This window comes from Muscardinus avellanarius, assembly GCF_963383645.1.
Source record: "Muscardinus avellanarius genome assembly, chromosome: 8".
Classification (NCBI taxonomy): Eukaryota; Metazoa; Chordata; class Mammalia; order Rodentia; family Gliridae; genus Muscardinus; species Muscardinus avellanarius.
In genome coordinates, this window is record NC_137794.1 from 190,288 (window position 1) to 207,781 (window position 17,494).

The 17,494-nt window shown below is 43.2% G+C and overlaps 1 protein-coding gene across 1 annotated transcript in view; it reads left to right on the plus strand.

Annotated features, from left to right (window-relative positions):
- Positions 1-17,494, plus strand: part of DNAH8 (dynein axonemal heavy chain 8) — a gene marked incomplete at its 3' end in the record, with an annotated part of 220,834 nt that overhangs the window by 120,923 nt on the left and 82,417 nt on the right. The window contains exons 61-69 of the mRNA XM_080700493.1: positions 894-1,024; positions 5,453-5,606; positions 6,886-7,050; positions 8,175-8,401; positions 10,391-10,509; positions 12,914-13,017; positions 14,047-14,223; positions 15,844-16,011; positions 16,591-16,806. Coding sequence (XP_080556619.1) covers positions 894-1,024; positions 5,453-5,606; positions 6,886-7,050; positions 8,175-8,401; positions 10,391-10,509; positions 12,914-13,017; positions 14,047-14,223; positions 15,844-16,011; positions 16,591-16,806 — 1,461 coding nt within the window. The remainder of the gene's footprint in view (positions 1-893; positions 1,025-5,452; positions 5,607-6,885; positions 7,051-8,174; positions 8,402-10,390; positions 10,510-12,913; positions 13,018-14,046; positions 14,224-15,843; positions 16,012-16,590; positions 16,807-17,494) is intronic.

Genomic DNA, 17,494 nt, shown 5'->3' on the forward strand with positions numbered 1-17,494 from the left:
AGTGGGGAGGTTGATAAAAAATCAAAGTTGATCAGATTCCATGTGTCTGAAGGTGGCTTCCACATTTATGCATTCAGCAGTTAATTGACAAGCATCCAGTGTGACTTGGTCTTGGGGGCCTGAGACCCTGTGTGTGCAAAACAACAGAAGTGATTAACATGTTTTAAAATACAGTGATGTACTTTATACCAAGGTAGCGTTACTGATCCACCATCTGTAAAATGTGCATTTTTTTTAAAGGATTGTTTTAGTGGAGATAATGGCTTTAGGGATCCATCTAGACAGTGACATTAATGTAAAAGACAACTTTTTAGCAACATCTTCAGATGGCCTGTGTAAGATCCGAACCACCATTTGAGTCTTGCCCTCTCTGAAGAAATCAATCATAGAACAGCAACACAAGACTGAAAGCTATCTGTGTGCTTTTCAGCAAATTTTCCCCTACCCCCTCTATGTAGAATTTTGGTACTTTTTTAAAAGTACTTATTGTAGAGATAAGTGTCCACATGATTCAGGGGATTAAACTGCTAGATAATAAGCAAACAATTCTAGCCTTTTATTGCATCTTCTACAGATTAAGAAGAGAAGCGTTATCATTCGTTGAATCTAAAAACAAAATTACACACATTCAAACACAGAGAGTGGTTACAAAGCAACAGAGAGTAAAACTGATTTGTTCCATTTTTGTGATGCAAATATAGATGGGCAAAGGAAGAATCTGAGTTGAATAAATTAACATGAAACTTTAATTTTTTAAATTTCAAGAAATACCATTACAAGGAAAAAATTTAATGTAGTCTAGGAACCTATCATCAAACTTTGGCCCCTTTAATGCAAGAAAATGTAAACATTTACACCCTTTTTTCTAATAAATATTTTTATTTACAAAACAGATTTCGCGAATAATCCGAACTTCATGTGGAAATGCATTGCTGGTAGGTGTGGGTGGTTCAGGAAAGCAAAGTCTTTCAAGACTGGCCTCTTTCATAGCTGGATATCAAATATTCCAGATAACATTAACAAGGTAGGACAAGATAAAACATGGCAATATGTTTTCTGTATCTTTGGGGTTAAATGTTTACTTTTTTTAAAAATGCAACAATTTGGTGTATTTGAAGTCAACTTTTATTCAAATATTACCCATATAAGGGTACATATATTAATCATGGATGTCACAAAGTAAACCTCTCTCTCCAGACCACAAAGACGTAAAACACTCCTTACACCCAGAAGCATCCCCACGTTGTGTCTCCATCATCACCCTCCCAAGAGTAACAAATCTGCTGATTAGCTTTGCCCAGTTGGACTGTGTCAGCCATGCCGCAAGGATTTGCTTCTCTGCATCCTGCTCCGTGTGGCTGAGCTCCACCCATGACAGCCTGTGTAGCCATGACTTGTTCGTTAATGGTCTTCCACTGGATCGCATATTACCACCATTTATTTATCCACTGAACTGCTCATAAATATTTGGTTTCTGACAGAGGGAGCTGCTGTGGATATTCATGTACATGTCTGAGTATACTCCTAGAGGTACGATGGCTGGATCTCGAGTGTGAGGCAGTGTGTGAGCTTTGGCAGCTCTGCCTGCCCGGCCACCTGGTGCCCTGTGTGTCGTTTTGTTCCAGAAGCCCGGCTGGCTGAGTGTCCCGCTCTGTCCTTGAGCCTTCAGCTTGCACTTCCCAAGTGACAACTAGTGTCAATCACCTTTTTCTCTCTTGGCTATTTGGATAACTTCATTCATGAAGTATCTAAGCCATTTGCCTTTTTTTTTTTTTTCAGGTGGTTTGGGATTTTTTCTCTCTCATTGATTGTTAGAAATTCTTTGAGTATTTTGAAAACAGTTCCTCTGTTAGGGTATGCATTGCAAACATATTCTCTAGGTTATTGATGCTTTTCACTCTCTTAGTAGATCTTTCATGTCGTAGTTTATAAATTTTTTCCTTTAGGCTTTATGCTCTTTGCATTCTGTTTTAAGAATCTGCAGTTACCCTCAAGGTCACAAAGAGATTCTCCTATAATTTCCTTCACATTTAGAAATAAATTTTAATACTTTTATATTTAGAAATAAAACCCATTTGGAATTTATTTTCTTATAAAATTTGAAAAGGAATAGAAATTATTTTTTCTCTGTATATAGATATATTGCATATTTCTATATTATATAGATATTATATATAAGTATATGTAAAACCTACAAATGATTTTGTAGATCATCTTTCCTGCCATACCACAGTGTCTTTCTTGTCATAAGTCATCTGATTATAAATGTTGGTATATAGTTCATTTATTGTCTATCTTTACACCATTACCCATTGTTTTTACTACTGTAGCTTAATATGCACAAAAAAAGCCCCTGGGTTCCATCCCCAGTACCACAAAAATTTTTTTTAATTAAAAATATTTTTTTATTGGTGTATTGTAGTCATACATCTTAATGGAGTACAAGATGCTGGAGGTATACATGCACACATGGCTCATTTAGCCCTTCCCCAATTCCCACCTCATTCCCTCCCCCTCCCTCCTTCCCATGTTTGGCCTAGTGACTGACTTGATATGTTTGTGAATGTCCATCATGTCCATTAGGGAATTTCCCCCTCCCCCCCATCACCCACAGTTAGACCTGATTTGCTCATCTATAGTATCTCCTTCTTCGTCTAGAGTTCCTCCGGTGAATCTTTTTCTCCTAGCTTCTGCATATTAGGGAGCGCATCCAATTTCTTACTTTTTGTGACTGACTAATCTCACTTAGCATAATTTTCTCCAGTTCCATCCATTTCCCTGTAAATGACATAATCGTGTTCGTCTTTATGGCTGAGTAAAATTCCATTGTGTACATACCCCACAGTTTTATAATCCATTCATCTGTTGATGGACATCTTGGCTGGTTCCATAGTTTGACAATTGTGAATTGTGCAGCTATGAACATGCATTAGTTTGGTAGTTTGGTTTCCATTCTTTTGGGTAGATACCCAGAAATGGTATTGCTAGATCATATAGTAGGTTGGTTCCCATTCTTCTGGGGATCCTTCATACTGTTTTCCAAAGTGATTTCACTAATTTGCACTAATACCAACAGTGTATTAGAGCTCCCACTTCTCCAGCATTTGTTGCTGTGTTTTTAATCAGTTGCCATTCTAGTTGGAGTTAGGTGAAATCTCAGGGTAGTTTTGATTTGCATCTCTCTGATTGCTAATGATGTTGAGCATTTTTTATACATTTATTGGCCATTTGAATTTCTTCTTTTGTGAAGTGTCTATTTAGTTCACTTGCCCATTTTTTGATTGGGTTATTTGTTTTCTTAGTGCTGAGTTTCTTGAGTTCTCTGTGTATTTTTCTGTATCTTTGATCTCTGGCAGAGTGGGCCCTGCTCACTGGGGAGAGACTGACCCTCTAGGGCTAGCCAACTCTTAGAGATACAGTAAGGTAGAGTGCCTTTCATATGCAGACCAATCCCAATCACTCTTGGTTTCTTTTCCAAGGCATCTCCTCTATCTGGCTCTACACTGAGGGAATAGGCTCCCCCCCCACCCTAATCACGAGGGCCAGGTGCCATTAGGGTGCTGTGGTGCCCCAGAGCCCATTGGAATGAGTCAAAGTAGCCAACCCTTGACCTGCTGGCCCACCTTGTCTTCCTGTGGAAACATAGTGAAGGCTCTGGTCCATGTGCTGTCTCCCGACTGTCCCTGCTGCTCCCTTGCAGCCTGTGTGAGGGATGACTACCCCGGATTCCAGGATCTCTGAGTAGGAACATCCTGCCTTGTGGCAGCCCTTTCCCTGCGTCTCTGTCTTACCATATCCCATTACAGCAGCCTCTTAGAGCAGCAGGGAAAATGGGAAGGGAGGGCAGATGGGACTCGATGGAGACAGCGTAATGTAGCTAAGTCAACATAAAGTAGATAAGGTAGAATTTAGCGACTGATTGGATACTGGGAAAGAAGAAGATAAAGCAGGGGTACCATCCTAATTTCTCTAGTGGTATTCAGTGTGTGTGTTTACTGGGGGTTGAACCCAGGGGCATTCTACCTCTGAGATACATCCCCAGACCTCTTTAGTTTTTGTTTTTGTAAAAAGTGGCCACAGTGGTCACATGACTTGGTTGGCTGGCCAATCCTGAGACACTCCACAGTGCCTCCGAAGGAGGGGCTCAGGCTGTGCTGTGCTCAGCCGTCCAGGAGCCTCTCGATTTAATGACTCTTTCCCTTTGGGGCTATGCCACATGGGACTGTGTTCTCTTTTGGCTGGAGTTCCTTCTGCCAAGGCCTGTAAGACTTTTTACTTAGTGCACCCAGAAGCCGACTGGCTGGCTGGGGCTCTTTGTTTAAAATCAAGTATAAAATAAGTTATGTATTCACTTAAGTGTCCTCACGACATCACATTCCTAATGCCCACAACAACCCTTACAAATAGATATCACCTTCATTTTGTAGATTAGGAAACAGAGCTGAGAGATGTGGGGAAACCGGAGCATCTTCAGAGCAGGTCCCGGAAGCTCCGTCTTTCTGGTTCCCAGCCAGGCTCTGTCCATGAGACCCGGGCTACCCAGGCCCCACTGCTTGCACCCGAACACCTCTGTCTGATGTGGAGCCTTTGTCCTGCTTGACAGCTTAGCCACGAGTACTTCTTGTATATCACCCTTCAGCTAATGTCTGCTTTATTTTTATATAGTATACCATCATTCGTAACAACACATTTAGCAGGAAACAGAGCAAGATCTGCAAACACCTAGTTGAACTATTTCTATCATTTACACAAAATTGCATAACATATCTCTTAATTTCAGGCTTTCTCCATATCTGGGTACACAGTGCGCTGTATAAATTATGACTATATGTAATTAACCACTAATGCTATTCACAATTTATTGTGATTTTTTTCTCACCCAAACCAAGCTCATCCAAATGTCACATTCGTTTTAGATAACATATATAGTCACTCGGGACAATCTGTTGCTGAGGACCGTCGGGTTGCAGGGGTCAAAAGTCCATTTTCCTATTCCCGTTACTCTTCATGGGTCACTTCTAGTAAATTTCCCACTTCTCTTCTTTCCTGTTGGATAGGACACATTTGTTTTGAGTGCAGTGCATAGCTCTTCAGATCTAGTCTGTGTTTTCTGGCAGGCACCATCACTACTATTTATTGGAGCTAGTACACATTATGCTCTAGTTATCACAGGTTATTACTGCGTTTTGAGATAAATTATGGCTATAAATCAGGCACCGTGGCACATGCCTGTAATCCCAGCGCTTGGCGGGAGGAGAGCTAAGGCAGGAGGATCACAGGCCAGTGTACGTTAACTTTTAAGAGATTCTGGCTTAAAATAAAAAATAAAAAGGGCTGGGGGTGTAGCTCAAGGGTAGAGTGCCCCTGCTCCAATCCTCAGTAATACACACACACCTCTCACACTATGGCAATACACACATGTACATTTAATTTCTTACCACTTCTCTTTTAGGTCTTACAATGTGAGTAATCTAACAGATGACTTGAAATTTCTGTACAAAGTTGCTGGCGCTGAGGGGAAAGGCATTACCTTCATCTTTACCGACAATGAGATAAAGGACGAGGCATTTCTGGAATACCTTAACAACTTGCTGTCTTCGGGGGAGGTATGCCTCCGAAGCAGAGGAAATACTCGTATTGCGGCCAAGTGGGCTCTGTTTAGGAAGTGGGGCCCTTGAGCACAACATGAGCATGTCACTTAGCCAGCTGGTGGGGACGAATGTGCACTAATCGATTTGTTATTCTCTGTGTTTGGAATATCTCCAGTAAAAGGAAATACACGCACACACAAAAGCCTTATTAGTGGCCAGTAGCTCGGTATGTCTCTTAGCACACGTTCTTGATTTGAGGAATTAGAGCACACGGAGACTTGGTAGGCTTTTTCGAGTTTGCGAGTGCTGCCCGCCTGCAGATCCTCTGGACACTTTGTTTTGTTGTAAACACAGTCCCTTCCTTATCTCTGCTCTTCCATTGATCCTGTGTTTACTTTAGGAGAAGTCTCTGCCCACCTGTCTGCTAGACGGCGTGGACTGGCCGAGCGCTCCACTGGCTGCGGGCCGGCGCACGATGCCCCTGGCATCCTCTCTGCCGTGGCCTCGCACGTGTCTGGTACTTCAGTGGAAGGACTCACACCACTCAGCAGAGAGTTGCACACAGGGCTAAGATCTGTGATAGCAAAACACATGGCTGGATGAGTAACCAAAAAGACACCTGACGTGGATTCTGGAGGACCCCGTGCGACGGTGTCCTGCTTGCTCTCTCCAGCATAAAGTAACACCCATGCTACATCTCAGATCGGGAAGCCCGTTTGAGATTCAGAGTCAGGTGGTTTTATTTAGAGCTGGTCATGGAGTCACTCCCCAGCTAGCCACCCCTGCCAAAGTTCTAGAGGCCTAGAAGAAAAGTGTTTGTGTTGACAGTCGAGGAAGAACCCGGTCAATTAGTCATGGAGGAAGCATTCCAAAAGCCAGTTCCCAGATGCCAACCCTCTAAGCACAGCCCTCTCAAGAGGGGGCCTGCCTCCTTAATCGACCCTGCACGATGGAATTGCTGCTGCTCAAGGCACCCACACTGGTTAATTATCTTGGAAGAAGCTTTGAGGAGACCCAGTAGTCACCACACACTCGAGAGTCGATTGGAGCGGCGAAGGGGGGCTTTTAGGCAATAGCTATATGGGCACAGGGCTCTGTAATTTGCTTTTGATTAAGCTGCTCAATAAAAAGTCACACTCTTGGTTATCTCTGGCATTTGTTGGCAGAGATGTAGAAAGAAAACATAGAAGATCACTTGTTGGGGGGTGAGGGAGGAGGTCCTGACTTTGACAGTTAGTTGGCTGTAGAGAACTCTCAGAGTACAGAAATGCCCTCTCTTATTGGTTCCTCCAAGATCTCCAATCTGTTCGCACGCGATGAGATGGATGAGATCACTCAGAGCCTGATATCAGTGATGAAAAGGGAGCTGCCCCGCCACCCTCCCACCTTCGACAATCTGTACGAGTATTTCATCTCCAGGTCCAGGAAGAACCTGCACGTGGTCCTCTGCTTCTCGCCCGTGAGTCCTCGTTTTTGCAACAGAAGTTACTTCAGTACACCTATGTAGTATTCCTTCTTGGTTGACATAGTTGCTCAGAAAGTCATGAGCTGGGCGTGGTGGCGCATGCTTGTAATCCCAGCATTCGGGAGGCTGAGACGGGAAGATCACAGTTTGAGGACAGCCTCGGCTATTACTTAGTAGTAAGCCCTTTGCAACTCAGTGAGGCCCTGTTTCAAAATAAAGAATACAAAATAGGGCTGGGGGTGTAGCTTGGAGGCAAAATGCCCTCGGGTTCCATCCCCAGTACCACAAAAAGAAAATTAATGTTTATTTCACCATGTTAAATTAATAGTTTCCTACCCCCAATCTTTCTCAACCAAGACCTCATTACCAATATGATCATTTGAAAGGTTTATATTATAAATTACTGCATAACCTATGGTATTCACTAATTACTGAGATATATATTTTAATTGTAAGGAATTTGGTGATCCAATCTCACCCAGCTCTTCCTCCAATTCAAACATACCCTCTAGAACGTCCCTGATGTGGTCTGCATAGCTCTAGCTCACTCTGCTGCCCAAGAAATAGCCATTAGCCACATGTGGCTATTTAAATTTTGATCAGCCACATATATACACACACACATACACATATAACCAATTCCTAGGCCCCCCAGCCCCGTTTCTAGTGCTGTGTAGCCACATGTGGCTAGTGGCCACCACACCAGAAAGCACGACTTAGAACACTGCCGTCATCGCAGGAAGTTCTGCTAGACAGCCCCGCTCAGTGGGGCGACGGGCTTTCTTTTTGGATATGCTAATCGCCAGTGCTTTCCTTGAGTTGCGTTTCTTCTCCCTTTTGCCTTTATCCTCCACTTCTGATGCTACTGTGCAAAGCAGACCTGGCCCCTCTGACCCACACTTAGCTCTTCAGGTGCTTGGAGCAAATGTTTGCAGGCTCCCTAAGTTACTTCTTTAGGGAGTGCATTGTCTCCGTTCACCTGAACGCTGCTTTTTGCAGCCAAGAAGAGCTTTGCATTTACATCTGCAGTGTCACTGTTGGCTCAGCGGGCATGGGTTTCTCTCTAGCTGACTGATAGCCATTCAGCATTCTTCAGCTCTTTCACTTTTTCCTCATAGGTTGGCGAGAAGTTCCGCGCCCGGTCCTTGAAATTCCCTGGCTTGATATCAGGTTGCACCATGGACTGGTTCAGTCGCTGGCCGAAGGAGGCCCTGGTTGCAGTGGCCTCCTATTTCCTTTCAGACTACAACATTGTCTGCTCGAGTGAAATTAAAAGACAAGTTGTAGAAACAATGGGCCTCTTTCATGACATGGTTTCAGAGAGCTGTGAAAATTATTTCCAAAGGTAACTGGCCTTACCCCGGCGTGAAGGCTGCCGCAGCCACCTCATGCCCTACCAAGGGCATTGAAAAAAACATTCCCCGAAAGACTCGTCCTCTTGGGTGTGAAGCCCCCGCTGTATTTAGATAGTTTTTGCATTTTTTAAGTGACTTTCTGTTGAAAAGCTGGGTGATAAGCAAGATCTAAAAATCAATGAGCAGCCTCCAGGACTGCAGTAACAGAAGCTTGATGAATTGCTTTGTTTCTTTACTTTGATTCTGTTTCAAAAATGACTTAACTGATTCATCATAAACTTTTAAATTGGTTTCTTATTCCAACACATTACTTATTTTCATGAAAGAAGTAGACTATTTTTAAAGTTTTCTTTATTGCCTTATGTTAAGGGAATATTTAGGCTTTGCACTTGTAAGACTTAGTCTTATCAATGTTTCTATGCCAAACAATTCTGAAACAAAATTTTAATTGATGGTAGAAAAACCACTCAGAGTAGGGATGGTGTTCATCGTGTGAACGCTGGAGTCAGCAGTTCAAAGCCACCAGGCTTCCCCCACACAAGACAGACACTGGGTTAGGTTGACAGGTATGCATACAATGAGTGACATGGACCCAGGACTGCAAGCTCCTCCTTGGGGATGAAAGGACAGGCTTCCAGGGTGCAGAAGGTCCTGGAGAAGCGACGCCCACCCGGCCTCCTGCGGCCTGGTAGGTCTTCCATTGCTTCCCAGGGGAGGGCCCTGCCTCAATAGTTTATCCTGGACCCTCCCCTTCATTAAAACCACACCCAGGCTAGCCCTCAATAATTGTAGATGCACTCCCAGGCTCTCCTGGAGAGTCAGCATGCATTCAGTCTTACCTTAGGAGTAGTATCTTTCTACTTAGGTGGAACTCTTCCTGCTTCCATTATCTGTGCAGATAAATTTTCATTTCCATACAGTGAGACCTCTTTCTCCTGGGTGCAGTGGTGCATATCTGTAATTCAGCAACTTGGGAAGCTGAGGCAGGAAGATAAGTTTGAGGCCAGCCTTGACAACTTAGTAAGACTTGTCTCAAAGTAAAAAATACAGGGGGCTGGGATGTAGCTCAGTGGTAGAGTATTTCTGGGTTTAATCCTGGGGACTCAATACTAACACACACACACACACACACACACACATACACACAGATTGAGAATGAGAACCACTATTTTTAAATTTTTGGTATATTTTTCTATTTTTTATATTCTCTTAGGTTATAAAAGTTTATTTCTATTTTTTATAAAACACTTTGACAGTCACATCTGCTCAGTCCTCAAAATAAAACTACTTTATAAATGTCAAGAAATCTTTAGAACCTAGAAGGTGAACGACTGAAATAAAAATTATTTTATAGTATGTGAGGAGCTCTTCTTGTAGTATGTGAAGAGATCTTCTTGAGTTTTCCCTGTATGAAAGTATTTCTTTTGCTTATTTCAGTTGTTAGATATGATTACCATAGCACTCATAAGCCCAGTGAGTTGAACGTTTGATCCCACTTGGCCAGTTGGGGAATGGGCTTTTGCCTTTGCAGTCTCCCCAGCTGGGTTCTGGCAGTGAGGATATGTGTAGCAAATACCAGGTGAGTGAGAGCAAATCGCAGCACGGAATCATAAAGCCACTCATCCTAATCCTTGTCCAGGACCTTCAAGCTGACAAAGTGTATTCGCATATACCATTGTATTTGATCTTCACAGAATTCTGGAAGGGCTTGGGCAGGCAGTCTTCTCCCGGGTTTCCATGTATGTAGACAGAGGTCCTGAGTGGGAGTAAGGGTCAAGTCAAAGGCCCCTCAAGGTCAAAGCATCAGGATGTGGCATTCTTTCTTCCTCTTCTCCAGGCAACCCTGCACAGATGCTTCCCTCTGCTGGGCGGCCACTCTGGGATCGCCTGGATCGCACGGTGGGAAGGGCATCAGTGTTGTCATTTGGGGGGAGTACAGCAGAATGACTGAGGTGGCGGTTCTTGTGTTCTACTTCCAGATACCGCCGGAGAGCACATGTGACTCCCAAATCGTATCTCTCATTTATAAATGGCTACAAAAACATTTATACCGACAAGGTTAAATATATTAATGAGCAAGCCGAACGTATGAATATCGGTAAGAGGAATCTAATCTTATCCTTTTCAGAGTCAGTTTGATAGCAATGTCAACATTCTGTTGGTTGGATATTGTTGTGTTTGAAAACAAATTACCTACTCAATTGTTAACAGTGGATAATTTTAAGGGATGTCCTGACGGGCCTCTTGGCCTGTTAAGAAACTGTAACGGTATACATCTGGGCATGGCGGCCATACCAGTCATCTCAGTACTTGGGAGGCTGAGACAGGAGAACTTCAGGTTCAAGGCCAGCCTCAGCATGTAGTTTCAAAATGAAATACAGTAGGGCTGGAAATATAGCTCAGAGGTAGAGTTTACCTGGGTTCAATCCCCAGTACCACACACACACACACACACACACACACACACACACCAACAACAACAACAACAAAAACTGGGCAGAAGAAAATGTAAATAGAGGTGGTCCATTTTCTTTCTAGCTCTTCAACTTTGGGTTCACCGTGTTGGGCAAGAGATCTCATAATCCCTAAACTACCACTTGCGGCTGGAGGGAAAATCAGACCATGGAGATTGAGTGCAGCTTCAGCTTTTGGTTTCAGTGCAGTTTGACCTTGATACATATACATTTTGCTATATCAGTGCCTCCTAAATTTCGAACAGAGAAAAGGCAAGACAGACATCAACAAAAAAACAAAAAAAAATATAAGAGTTCACCTAAGCAGTGGTTTTCTGAATGTCCACATTTGTAATATAAGTAAGAAATGTAGGCCAGGTGCAGCTTCATACGCCTGTAATCCCAGTACTTGGGAGGCTGAGACAGGAAAATCACAGGTTTGCAGCCAGCCTCAGCAACTTAGGGAGACCTTCGGCAACCTAGCAAGACCCTGCTTCAAAATAAAAAGGGCTAGGAGCATAGCTCAAAGGCTGACTGTCTCTGGGTATAATTCCCAGTATACACCACAACACATGCGTGTGTGCGCACACACACAACACACACACACACACACACACACACACACACACACAGAAAAACATATATTGGAACAAATTCTACATCCAGAAAGCATGCAGCCCAAACAATTGGAAGCACCTTTGTTCTTTTCTTTCATTTCGCCTAAACAAAACGTGGTCACCTAGGGTAACTTCAGTCCAAGGTGTGTGCAGTATGGTGATGGCAGAGACTTCAGGAAAAGAGCCCTCTCCTCTGCTTTTCGTCATGACTCCTCTTCTCCAGTTCTCCCAGGTGGCACCCTGGAATCAGAGGGAGCTGTGCTGAAGCTTAGTCACACTGGTCGTGAGGGCTCAGGGGTGGATTTTTAGAAATTTCATGATCTATTTATCACACATAGCCTTTATTAAAAATTAAATATATCTGCCTACAACTAAGTAAATCACATGAGGGCAATAATTACTCGGAACTCATCACGTCCTAGTAATTTTTCCCTATTTTAATGGTATTATTGTTCTTGAGGAAATCCATTTCTATTCTATTGGTCCAGTGGAAATATTATGTAACATGCTATTGGCAATCTTTGGTATCTTGAAATGAGCCAAATTGAAAACACGTAAATGAGTACTTCCCCACCCCCTAGAGACCCAAGATATTAAGCATTCATCCATAGACCATTGTCTAGAATCCAGTTGGAATGTTAGAAATCCTGTTCGTTATTTTCCTCCATAGTGCTAAAAGTTAAGAGTTGGTTGCACAAAATTTAGCAATTATTTTCATTTTTATAGCAAAGGGAACCACAACAATGTAGTTTCTATCTCATTTGCCACCTTAGCTGCAGTATGATGCAAAGGCAAAAAATAATTACTGCAGTCTACTTCCAGTTTCCAGGAGAGCCTAGCTGCCAAATACGTGTCCTAGCCAAACTCAACTCAGTCCATATGACCTGACAGCGTTCCCTTAAATATAGCTAGATGATATTAATCTTTTGCAGATTTATCTCTTAGGGTTTATTTATTTATTTTATTGGTGCCGGAGGATTAAATCGACGATACTCTTCCATCAGATTTGTTTTCTTCTCCTTTGTTGAAAGCCCTGATAAGCCAGGAGTGCTGGCGCACACTTGTACTCCTAGTACCTGGGAGGCTGAGACAGGAGGACTGCAGGTTCTCAGCCAGCCTCAGCAACTTGTGAGACCTTCTGTAACCTAGAAAGTCCCTGTTTCAAAATAAAGGATAAAAAATAGGCTGGGAGTGGAGCTCAGAGGTAGAATGCCCCTGAATTCTATCCCAGATACCACAAAAGAAAAGAAAGTCTCAGATATTTGATCACTATTGTGGTTTTGATGATATGTATATTTTCAAAACTTTTGTTCAAAATTACCCTGTGCTTATTATATTATTTGCATAGTACCTCATATATAGTAAATCTTGAATAAATATTTGATGGAGGTATATACGTCTACCCAGCAAAGATGTGTCTGTGTTTGTAAAGGTCTTGATAAACTTATGGAAGCAAGTGAGTCCGTCGCCAAGCTCTCTCTGGATCTTGCAGTGAAGGAGAAGGAGTTAGCTGTGGCCTCCATTAAAGCAGACGAGGTGAGCTGGCATTGATCCTGTCACTATTTGCATGGAATATATTTCCATATTTTTAAAATATTCTTTTTAAATGTCATTAAAATAGAGTATAGACCTACAGATTAATTCGGGCATGCTAGTGTTTGTAAAGATGTTTTTTTATCTTATACCAAAACATATCCAAACTATCATAGCCTTTACCTGATCTAAGACTATTCTCTCTCTCTCTCTCATCTCTGTTATCTTGCGTCTCTTTATGGAATTTCTGACTGACTGTGAGTTACACACTTGGTCTTCCTGTTGAGGTCCCTGCGTGAGACGCCTTAGGGAGCCAGGGATCAGCACAGTGGGGAGCAGGAGGGAGCTGGGGGCTCTCCAGGTGATGGGTGCATGTGTGCCTCTAACACCCTGAACTTCACCATGATGTATGATCACAAGGCACTAATAAAGAAACCACTTAAACATTAAAAATATATTGAATCCCACCCCACCCCCAAAAGCAGAAAGGTGAGCCTTGCCCCTTAGCCAGGTCCTGAAGTGAATGTGGTACTGCAGGGGAGGCACTCAGCTCAGCCCTAGCATAAGATGAGCATTCGACGGACATGAACTATTTTATTGTTACTACATGAAACTTAATATGGTTGCTGGCTCTATTCCATTATACTTACTGGAATTATTTTAATTTTTAATTTTCTAAAACAGAAACACTGCTTTTCTCTATTTATGAATGCCATTTAAGATGTATGTATATATATGTATATATATATACATACATACATATACACTATGTATAGATTGCTTAAGAAAGATTAAAAATATATATGTATACATGTTATTAACATAGGCATATCTATATGCCTTAGGAGTGCTTAGAAACAGAAGACTGCAAGAAACTGCTCAAAGGAATTGCTTCTACACTTTTAAAACACAGATGACTTAGATGAGGACGAAATCTGCTTTAATTATATTCTACACCATATTGAATAGTACTCTCTCACCACGCAAATCTCGGCATTTTGCTTAGACAGCTTCTCTTCCTCAATTCTGCAGGTATTAGCAGAAGTCACAGTGAGTGCTCAGGCTTCCGCCAAGGTGAAAAATGAAGTGCAAGAGGTGAAGGACAAAGCCCAGAAAATTGTGGACGAAATTGACAGTGAAAAAGTCATCGCGGAGACCAAGCTGGAGGCGGCCAAGCCCGCCCTGGAGGAGGCAGAAGCCGCCCTGAACGTGAGCAGAGCTGGCCCAGCCCACGCCGCGCTTCCCTGGGTGACCTTAGCTGGAACCGTGTCCTGGGCAATCGAGTTGGACTGTTAATGGGATTTTTAACCTCTAAGTCTGGAAACACGTGTTCCCATTGATTCTTCAGTCCTCACTTCTTCTGTAACCTACTGTTTTTATCTCATAAACCAAACTTTCCGAGAATTAGAGACGGTGTCGGAGAGTCAGGGCCCACAGCACACTTGGAGGGTTCCGGTTCCCTAGAGCACCCTCTCTGTGGCCCCTCCGCGTTCTGTGGTGCCCTGTGAACTCCTCGGGGCTCCCACTGCTTGGGATGAGTCCTCACGCAGGCACACTCAGCAGGTGCTCTTAGCACCACGACTTACAGCGTCTGGAGTAGGTTCACTTTTCTTGGGTCTCCATGGGGATTGTAAATCCTGGTTCATCCTTGAAGGATCCAGGTAGCCATTAAAATTTGTGGGAGCCACAGAAAATGCTCAGCAAATGTTATCGTACTGCTGTGATAGCCTGCCCCACCCCCTCATCTACTTCTTAAGCCTTATCTCTTGCCAGCCTGTCACTATTCAGAATCTGATCCAGAAGTACAGAAAGGCCTATGGAAGAATCGTGATCCCTTGCCTTACAGTGTGCTTCTGCTCTGTAGGAATGCTCGTCCCAACCCTCACTGCCTTTCCATTGTCCAGTAGGACCCATTCTTCAGATCCAGGCTCAGACCTTCCTCTTTGCAGAAAGTGTTCAGTTCTTCTGGACTGAACTTTGTGTTCCTGTCCCCTGAGCTTCTATCATGGCATGTCTTCTCTCTGATGGAAATTGTCTTTTCTCTGCCTTCCTCGGGAGATTGTGAACCCCAGATTATTTTTGTCTGTTCCATTTTAAATGGGAGAGTGCTTGTAGTTGGTGAATTAATGGATAAATCTATGATAATCACTTAATAAAATCTTCACAATGGTCAGAACACATTCTCTGCCCCAACTCCCTCTGTGGGTGCTATAGCTAATAACAAGCCAAAGAGCCAGGTCACCAAGCCACGCGAGTCTGGAACACGGTACTCATCACACGGTCTCCTAGTCGTCCTAACCTTAAAGGACAGGCAGTGTCTTCATCTAGTCCTGACTCTCAGACAGAAACTTTGGGACATGTTTCTACCAGCCTGCTGTTGTATCCAGCCTCTCCTGTCCTTACACTCCTCCCCGCTCCGTAGTCAGGGCAGCCTTCAGAATGGAAACTGAAGGCGAGGTTTCTGCTGTTCGGCACTTGGCCTCCCGTCACAATATCCACACATCATGTCAACTCCATTCTCTGACGAAGGGGAGTTATCTAAATGTTGCTTATCAATCAGACCTGTTAGCAGAGGTCTAAGGGGGTGGCATTTTGAATCCTTTTTTGGGGGGCAAATGAGAAAAGGAACGAAAACAAACACCCTAAATTAACAGTGAAAGAGCCACTATGCAGAGATCTTGGAATTCAGATCCTTGAGATAATATCAGAAATTGGGGGGATGAATCTTTTTTTAGGGTTTTCTACCTTCATTATTTAAAAGTATTAGCTTTACATAGGACTGTTAGTATTATGCAACAAAAATATGTTGATTCCTCTTTACAAATACAGACTATCAAACCAAATGATATTGCCACGGTCAGGAAACTTGCAAAACCACCGCATCTGATCATGAGAATCATGGACTGCGTGCTGCTGCTATTTCAGAAGAAAATCGACCCTGTTACGATGGACCCAGAAAAGCCTTGCTGCAAGCCCTCCTGGGGCGAGTCATTAAAGGTAAGAAAGTCCTGGGAGGTGCACCAGGTGTCCCCCACCCAGGACACTGCATAGACGGGACGAGCTGGCAGACAGCAGTTGGTCACTGCACCTCGAAGAGCTCGGTTAGCCGACATGTCATCACCCCAGGGGTAAGCGGGGCTAGATTTTGAAGCTAGATACCTTCCTCTTCTTTTTTGAATTTCAAATTGTGTTTCTTTAAATTTTTAAAAAGTTATCACGGGTGCATTATAGTTGTACATAATAGTGAGTTTATGGATGTCTTCTTGTTATAAAAAGCCATTGTCCCAGAACCAGTAGCGAGCTTGGCACATCCCTGGTCTCACTGCCATGGTTGGTGGTACCCAGACACATTGCTCAACAGGAAACATAGTTTTCTGCTTTACTTTTCACTCTGGTAACCTGAAGACCATTTATTTGCAACTTACCGGTTAGGGTTGACGGTTGCCAGTAGTCTTGATGAGTATGTTCAGAACACATCAACTGTTAGTTCTTTGAAAGACTCCATTTTGGAAGTGCAGACCGTCAGGAAGAGAGCCCTTTCTCCCAGGCCTCACAGGCTGTCACACTGCTTTTCAGCTGATGAGTGCCACGGGATTCCTGTGGAGCCTCCAGCAGTTCCCCAAGGACACTATCAATGAAGAGACTGTTGAGTTACTGCAGCCCTATTTTAATATGGAGGACTACACTTTTGAAAGTGCCAAGAAAGTCTGCGGGAACGTGGCTGGCCTGCTGTCTTGGACTCTTGCTATGGCGACATTTTATGGCATCAACAGGGAAGTGTTGCCCCTGAAGGTAAATGTCCCTCTTTCTCCCAGTTAATCAGTGCTTAATAAAGTCAACCATTGGGCTAACTGCTACAGGCAGACAAAGCATAATTTAGAATGCTATACGTAGATTGTTCCTGTAACTAAATGTTTTTTCTCTTGTGTCCTCACAAAGTTTCCCTTCTTTATCTATAACTGCTACATATTTCTTGGCAATGCAGACAAGAAACCAACACCGATTTGGCAACTTCAACAGGAAAATGAACTTATTGAGAATAATAATCAAACTGTTGTAACCGAAAACTCCCTTTCTTTAAAGTTTAGAGATTAAGCTTCAGGAGTGAGTTCACTTACTGTATTCAAAACAAAACCTACCAAAATTAGGACCAACATCTAGAAATGTATTAAATTTAAAAGATAGAAAGAAAACTTTCTCTGCTGGGCGTGGTGGCGCACGCTTGTAATTCCCGCGCTTGGGAGGCTGAGACAGGAGGATCGCACAGGTTCGAAGCCAGCCTCAGCTACTTAGTGAGGCTCTCAGCAACTTAGACCCTGTTTCCAAATAAAATATAAAATAGGTCTGGGAGTGTAGTGCAGAGGTAGAAAGCCCCTGGGTTCCACCCCTAGTACCACACACACACACACACACACACACACACACACGAAAGAAAAAGAAAGGAAGAACAAAAGGAAGGAAGGAAGGAAGGAAGAAAGAA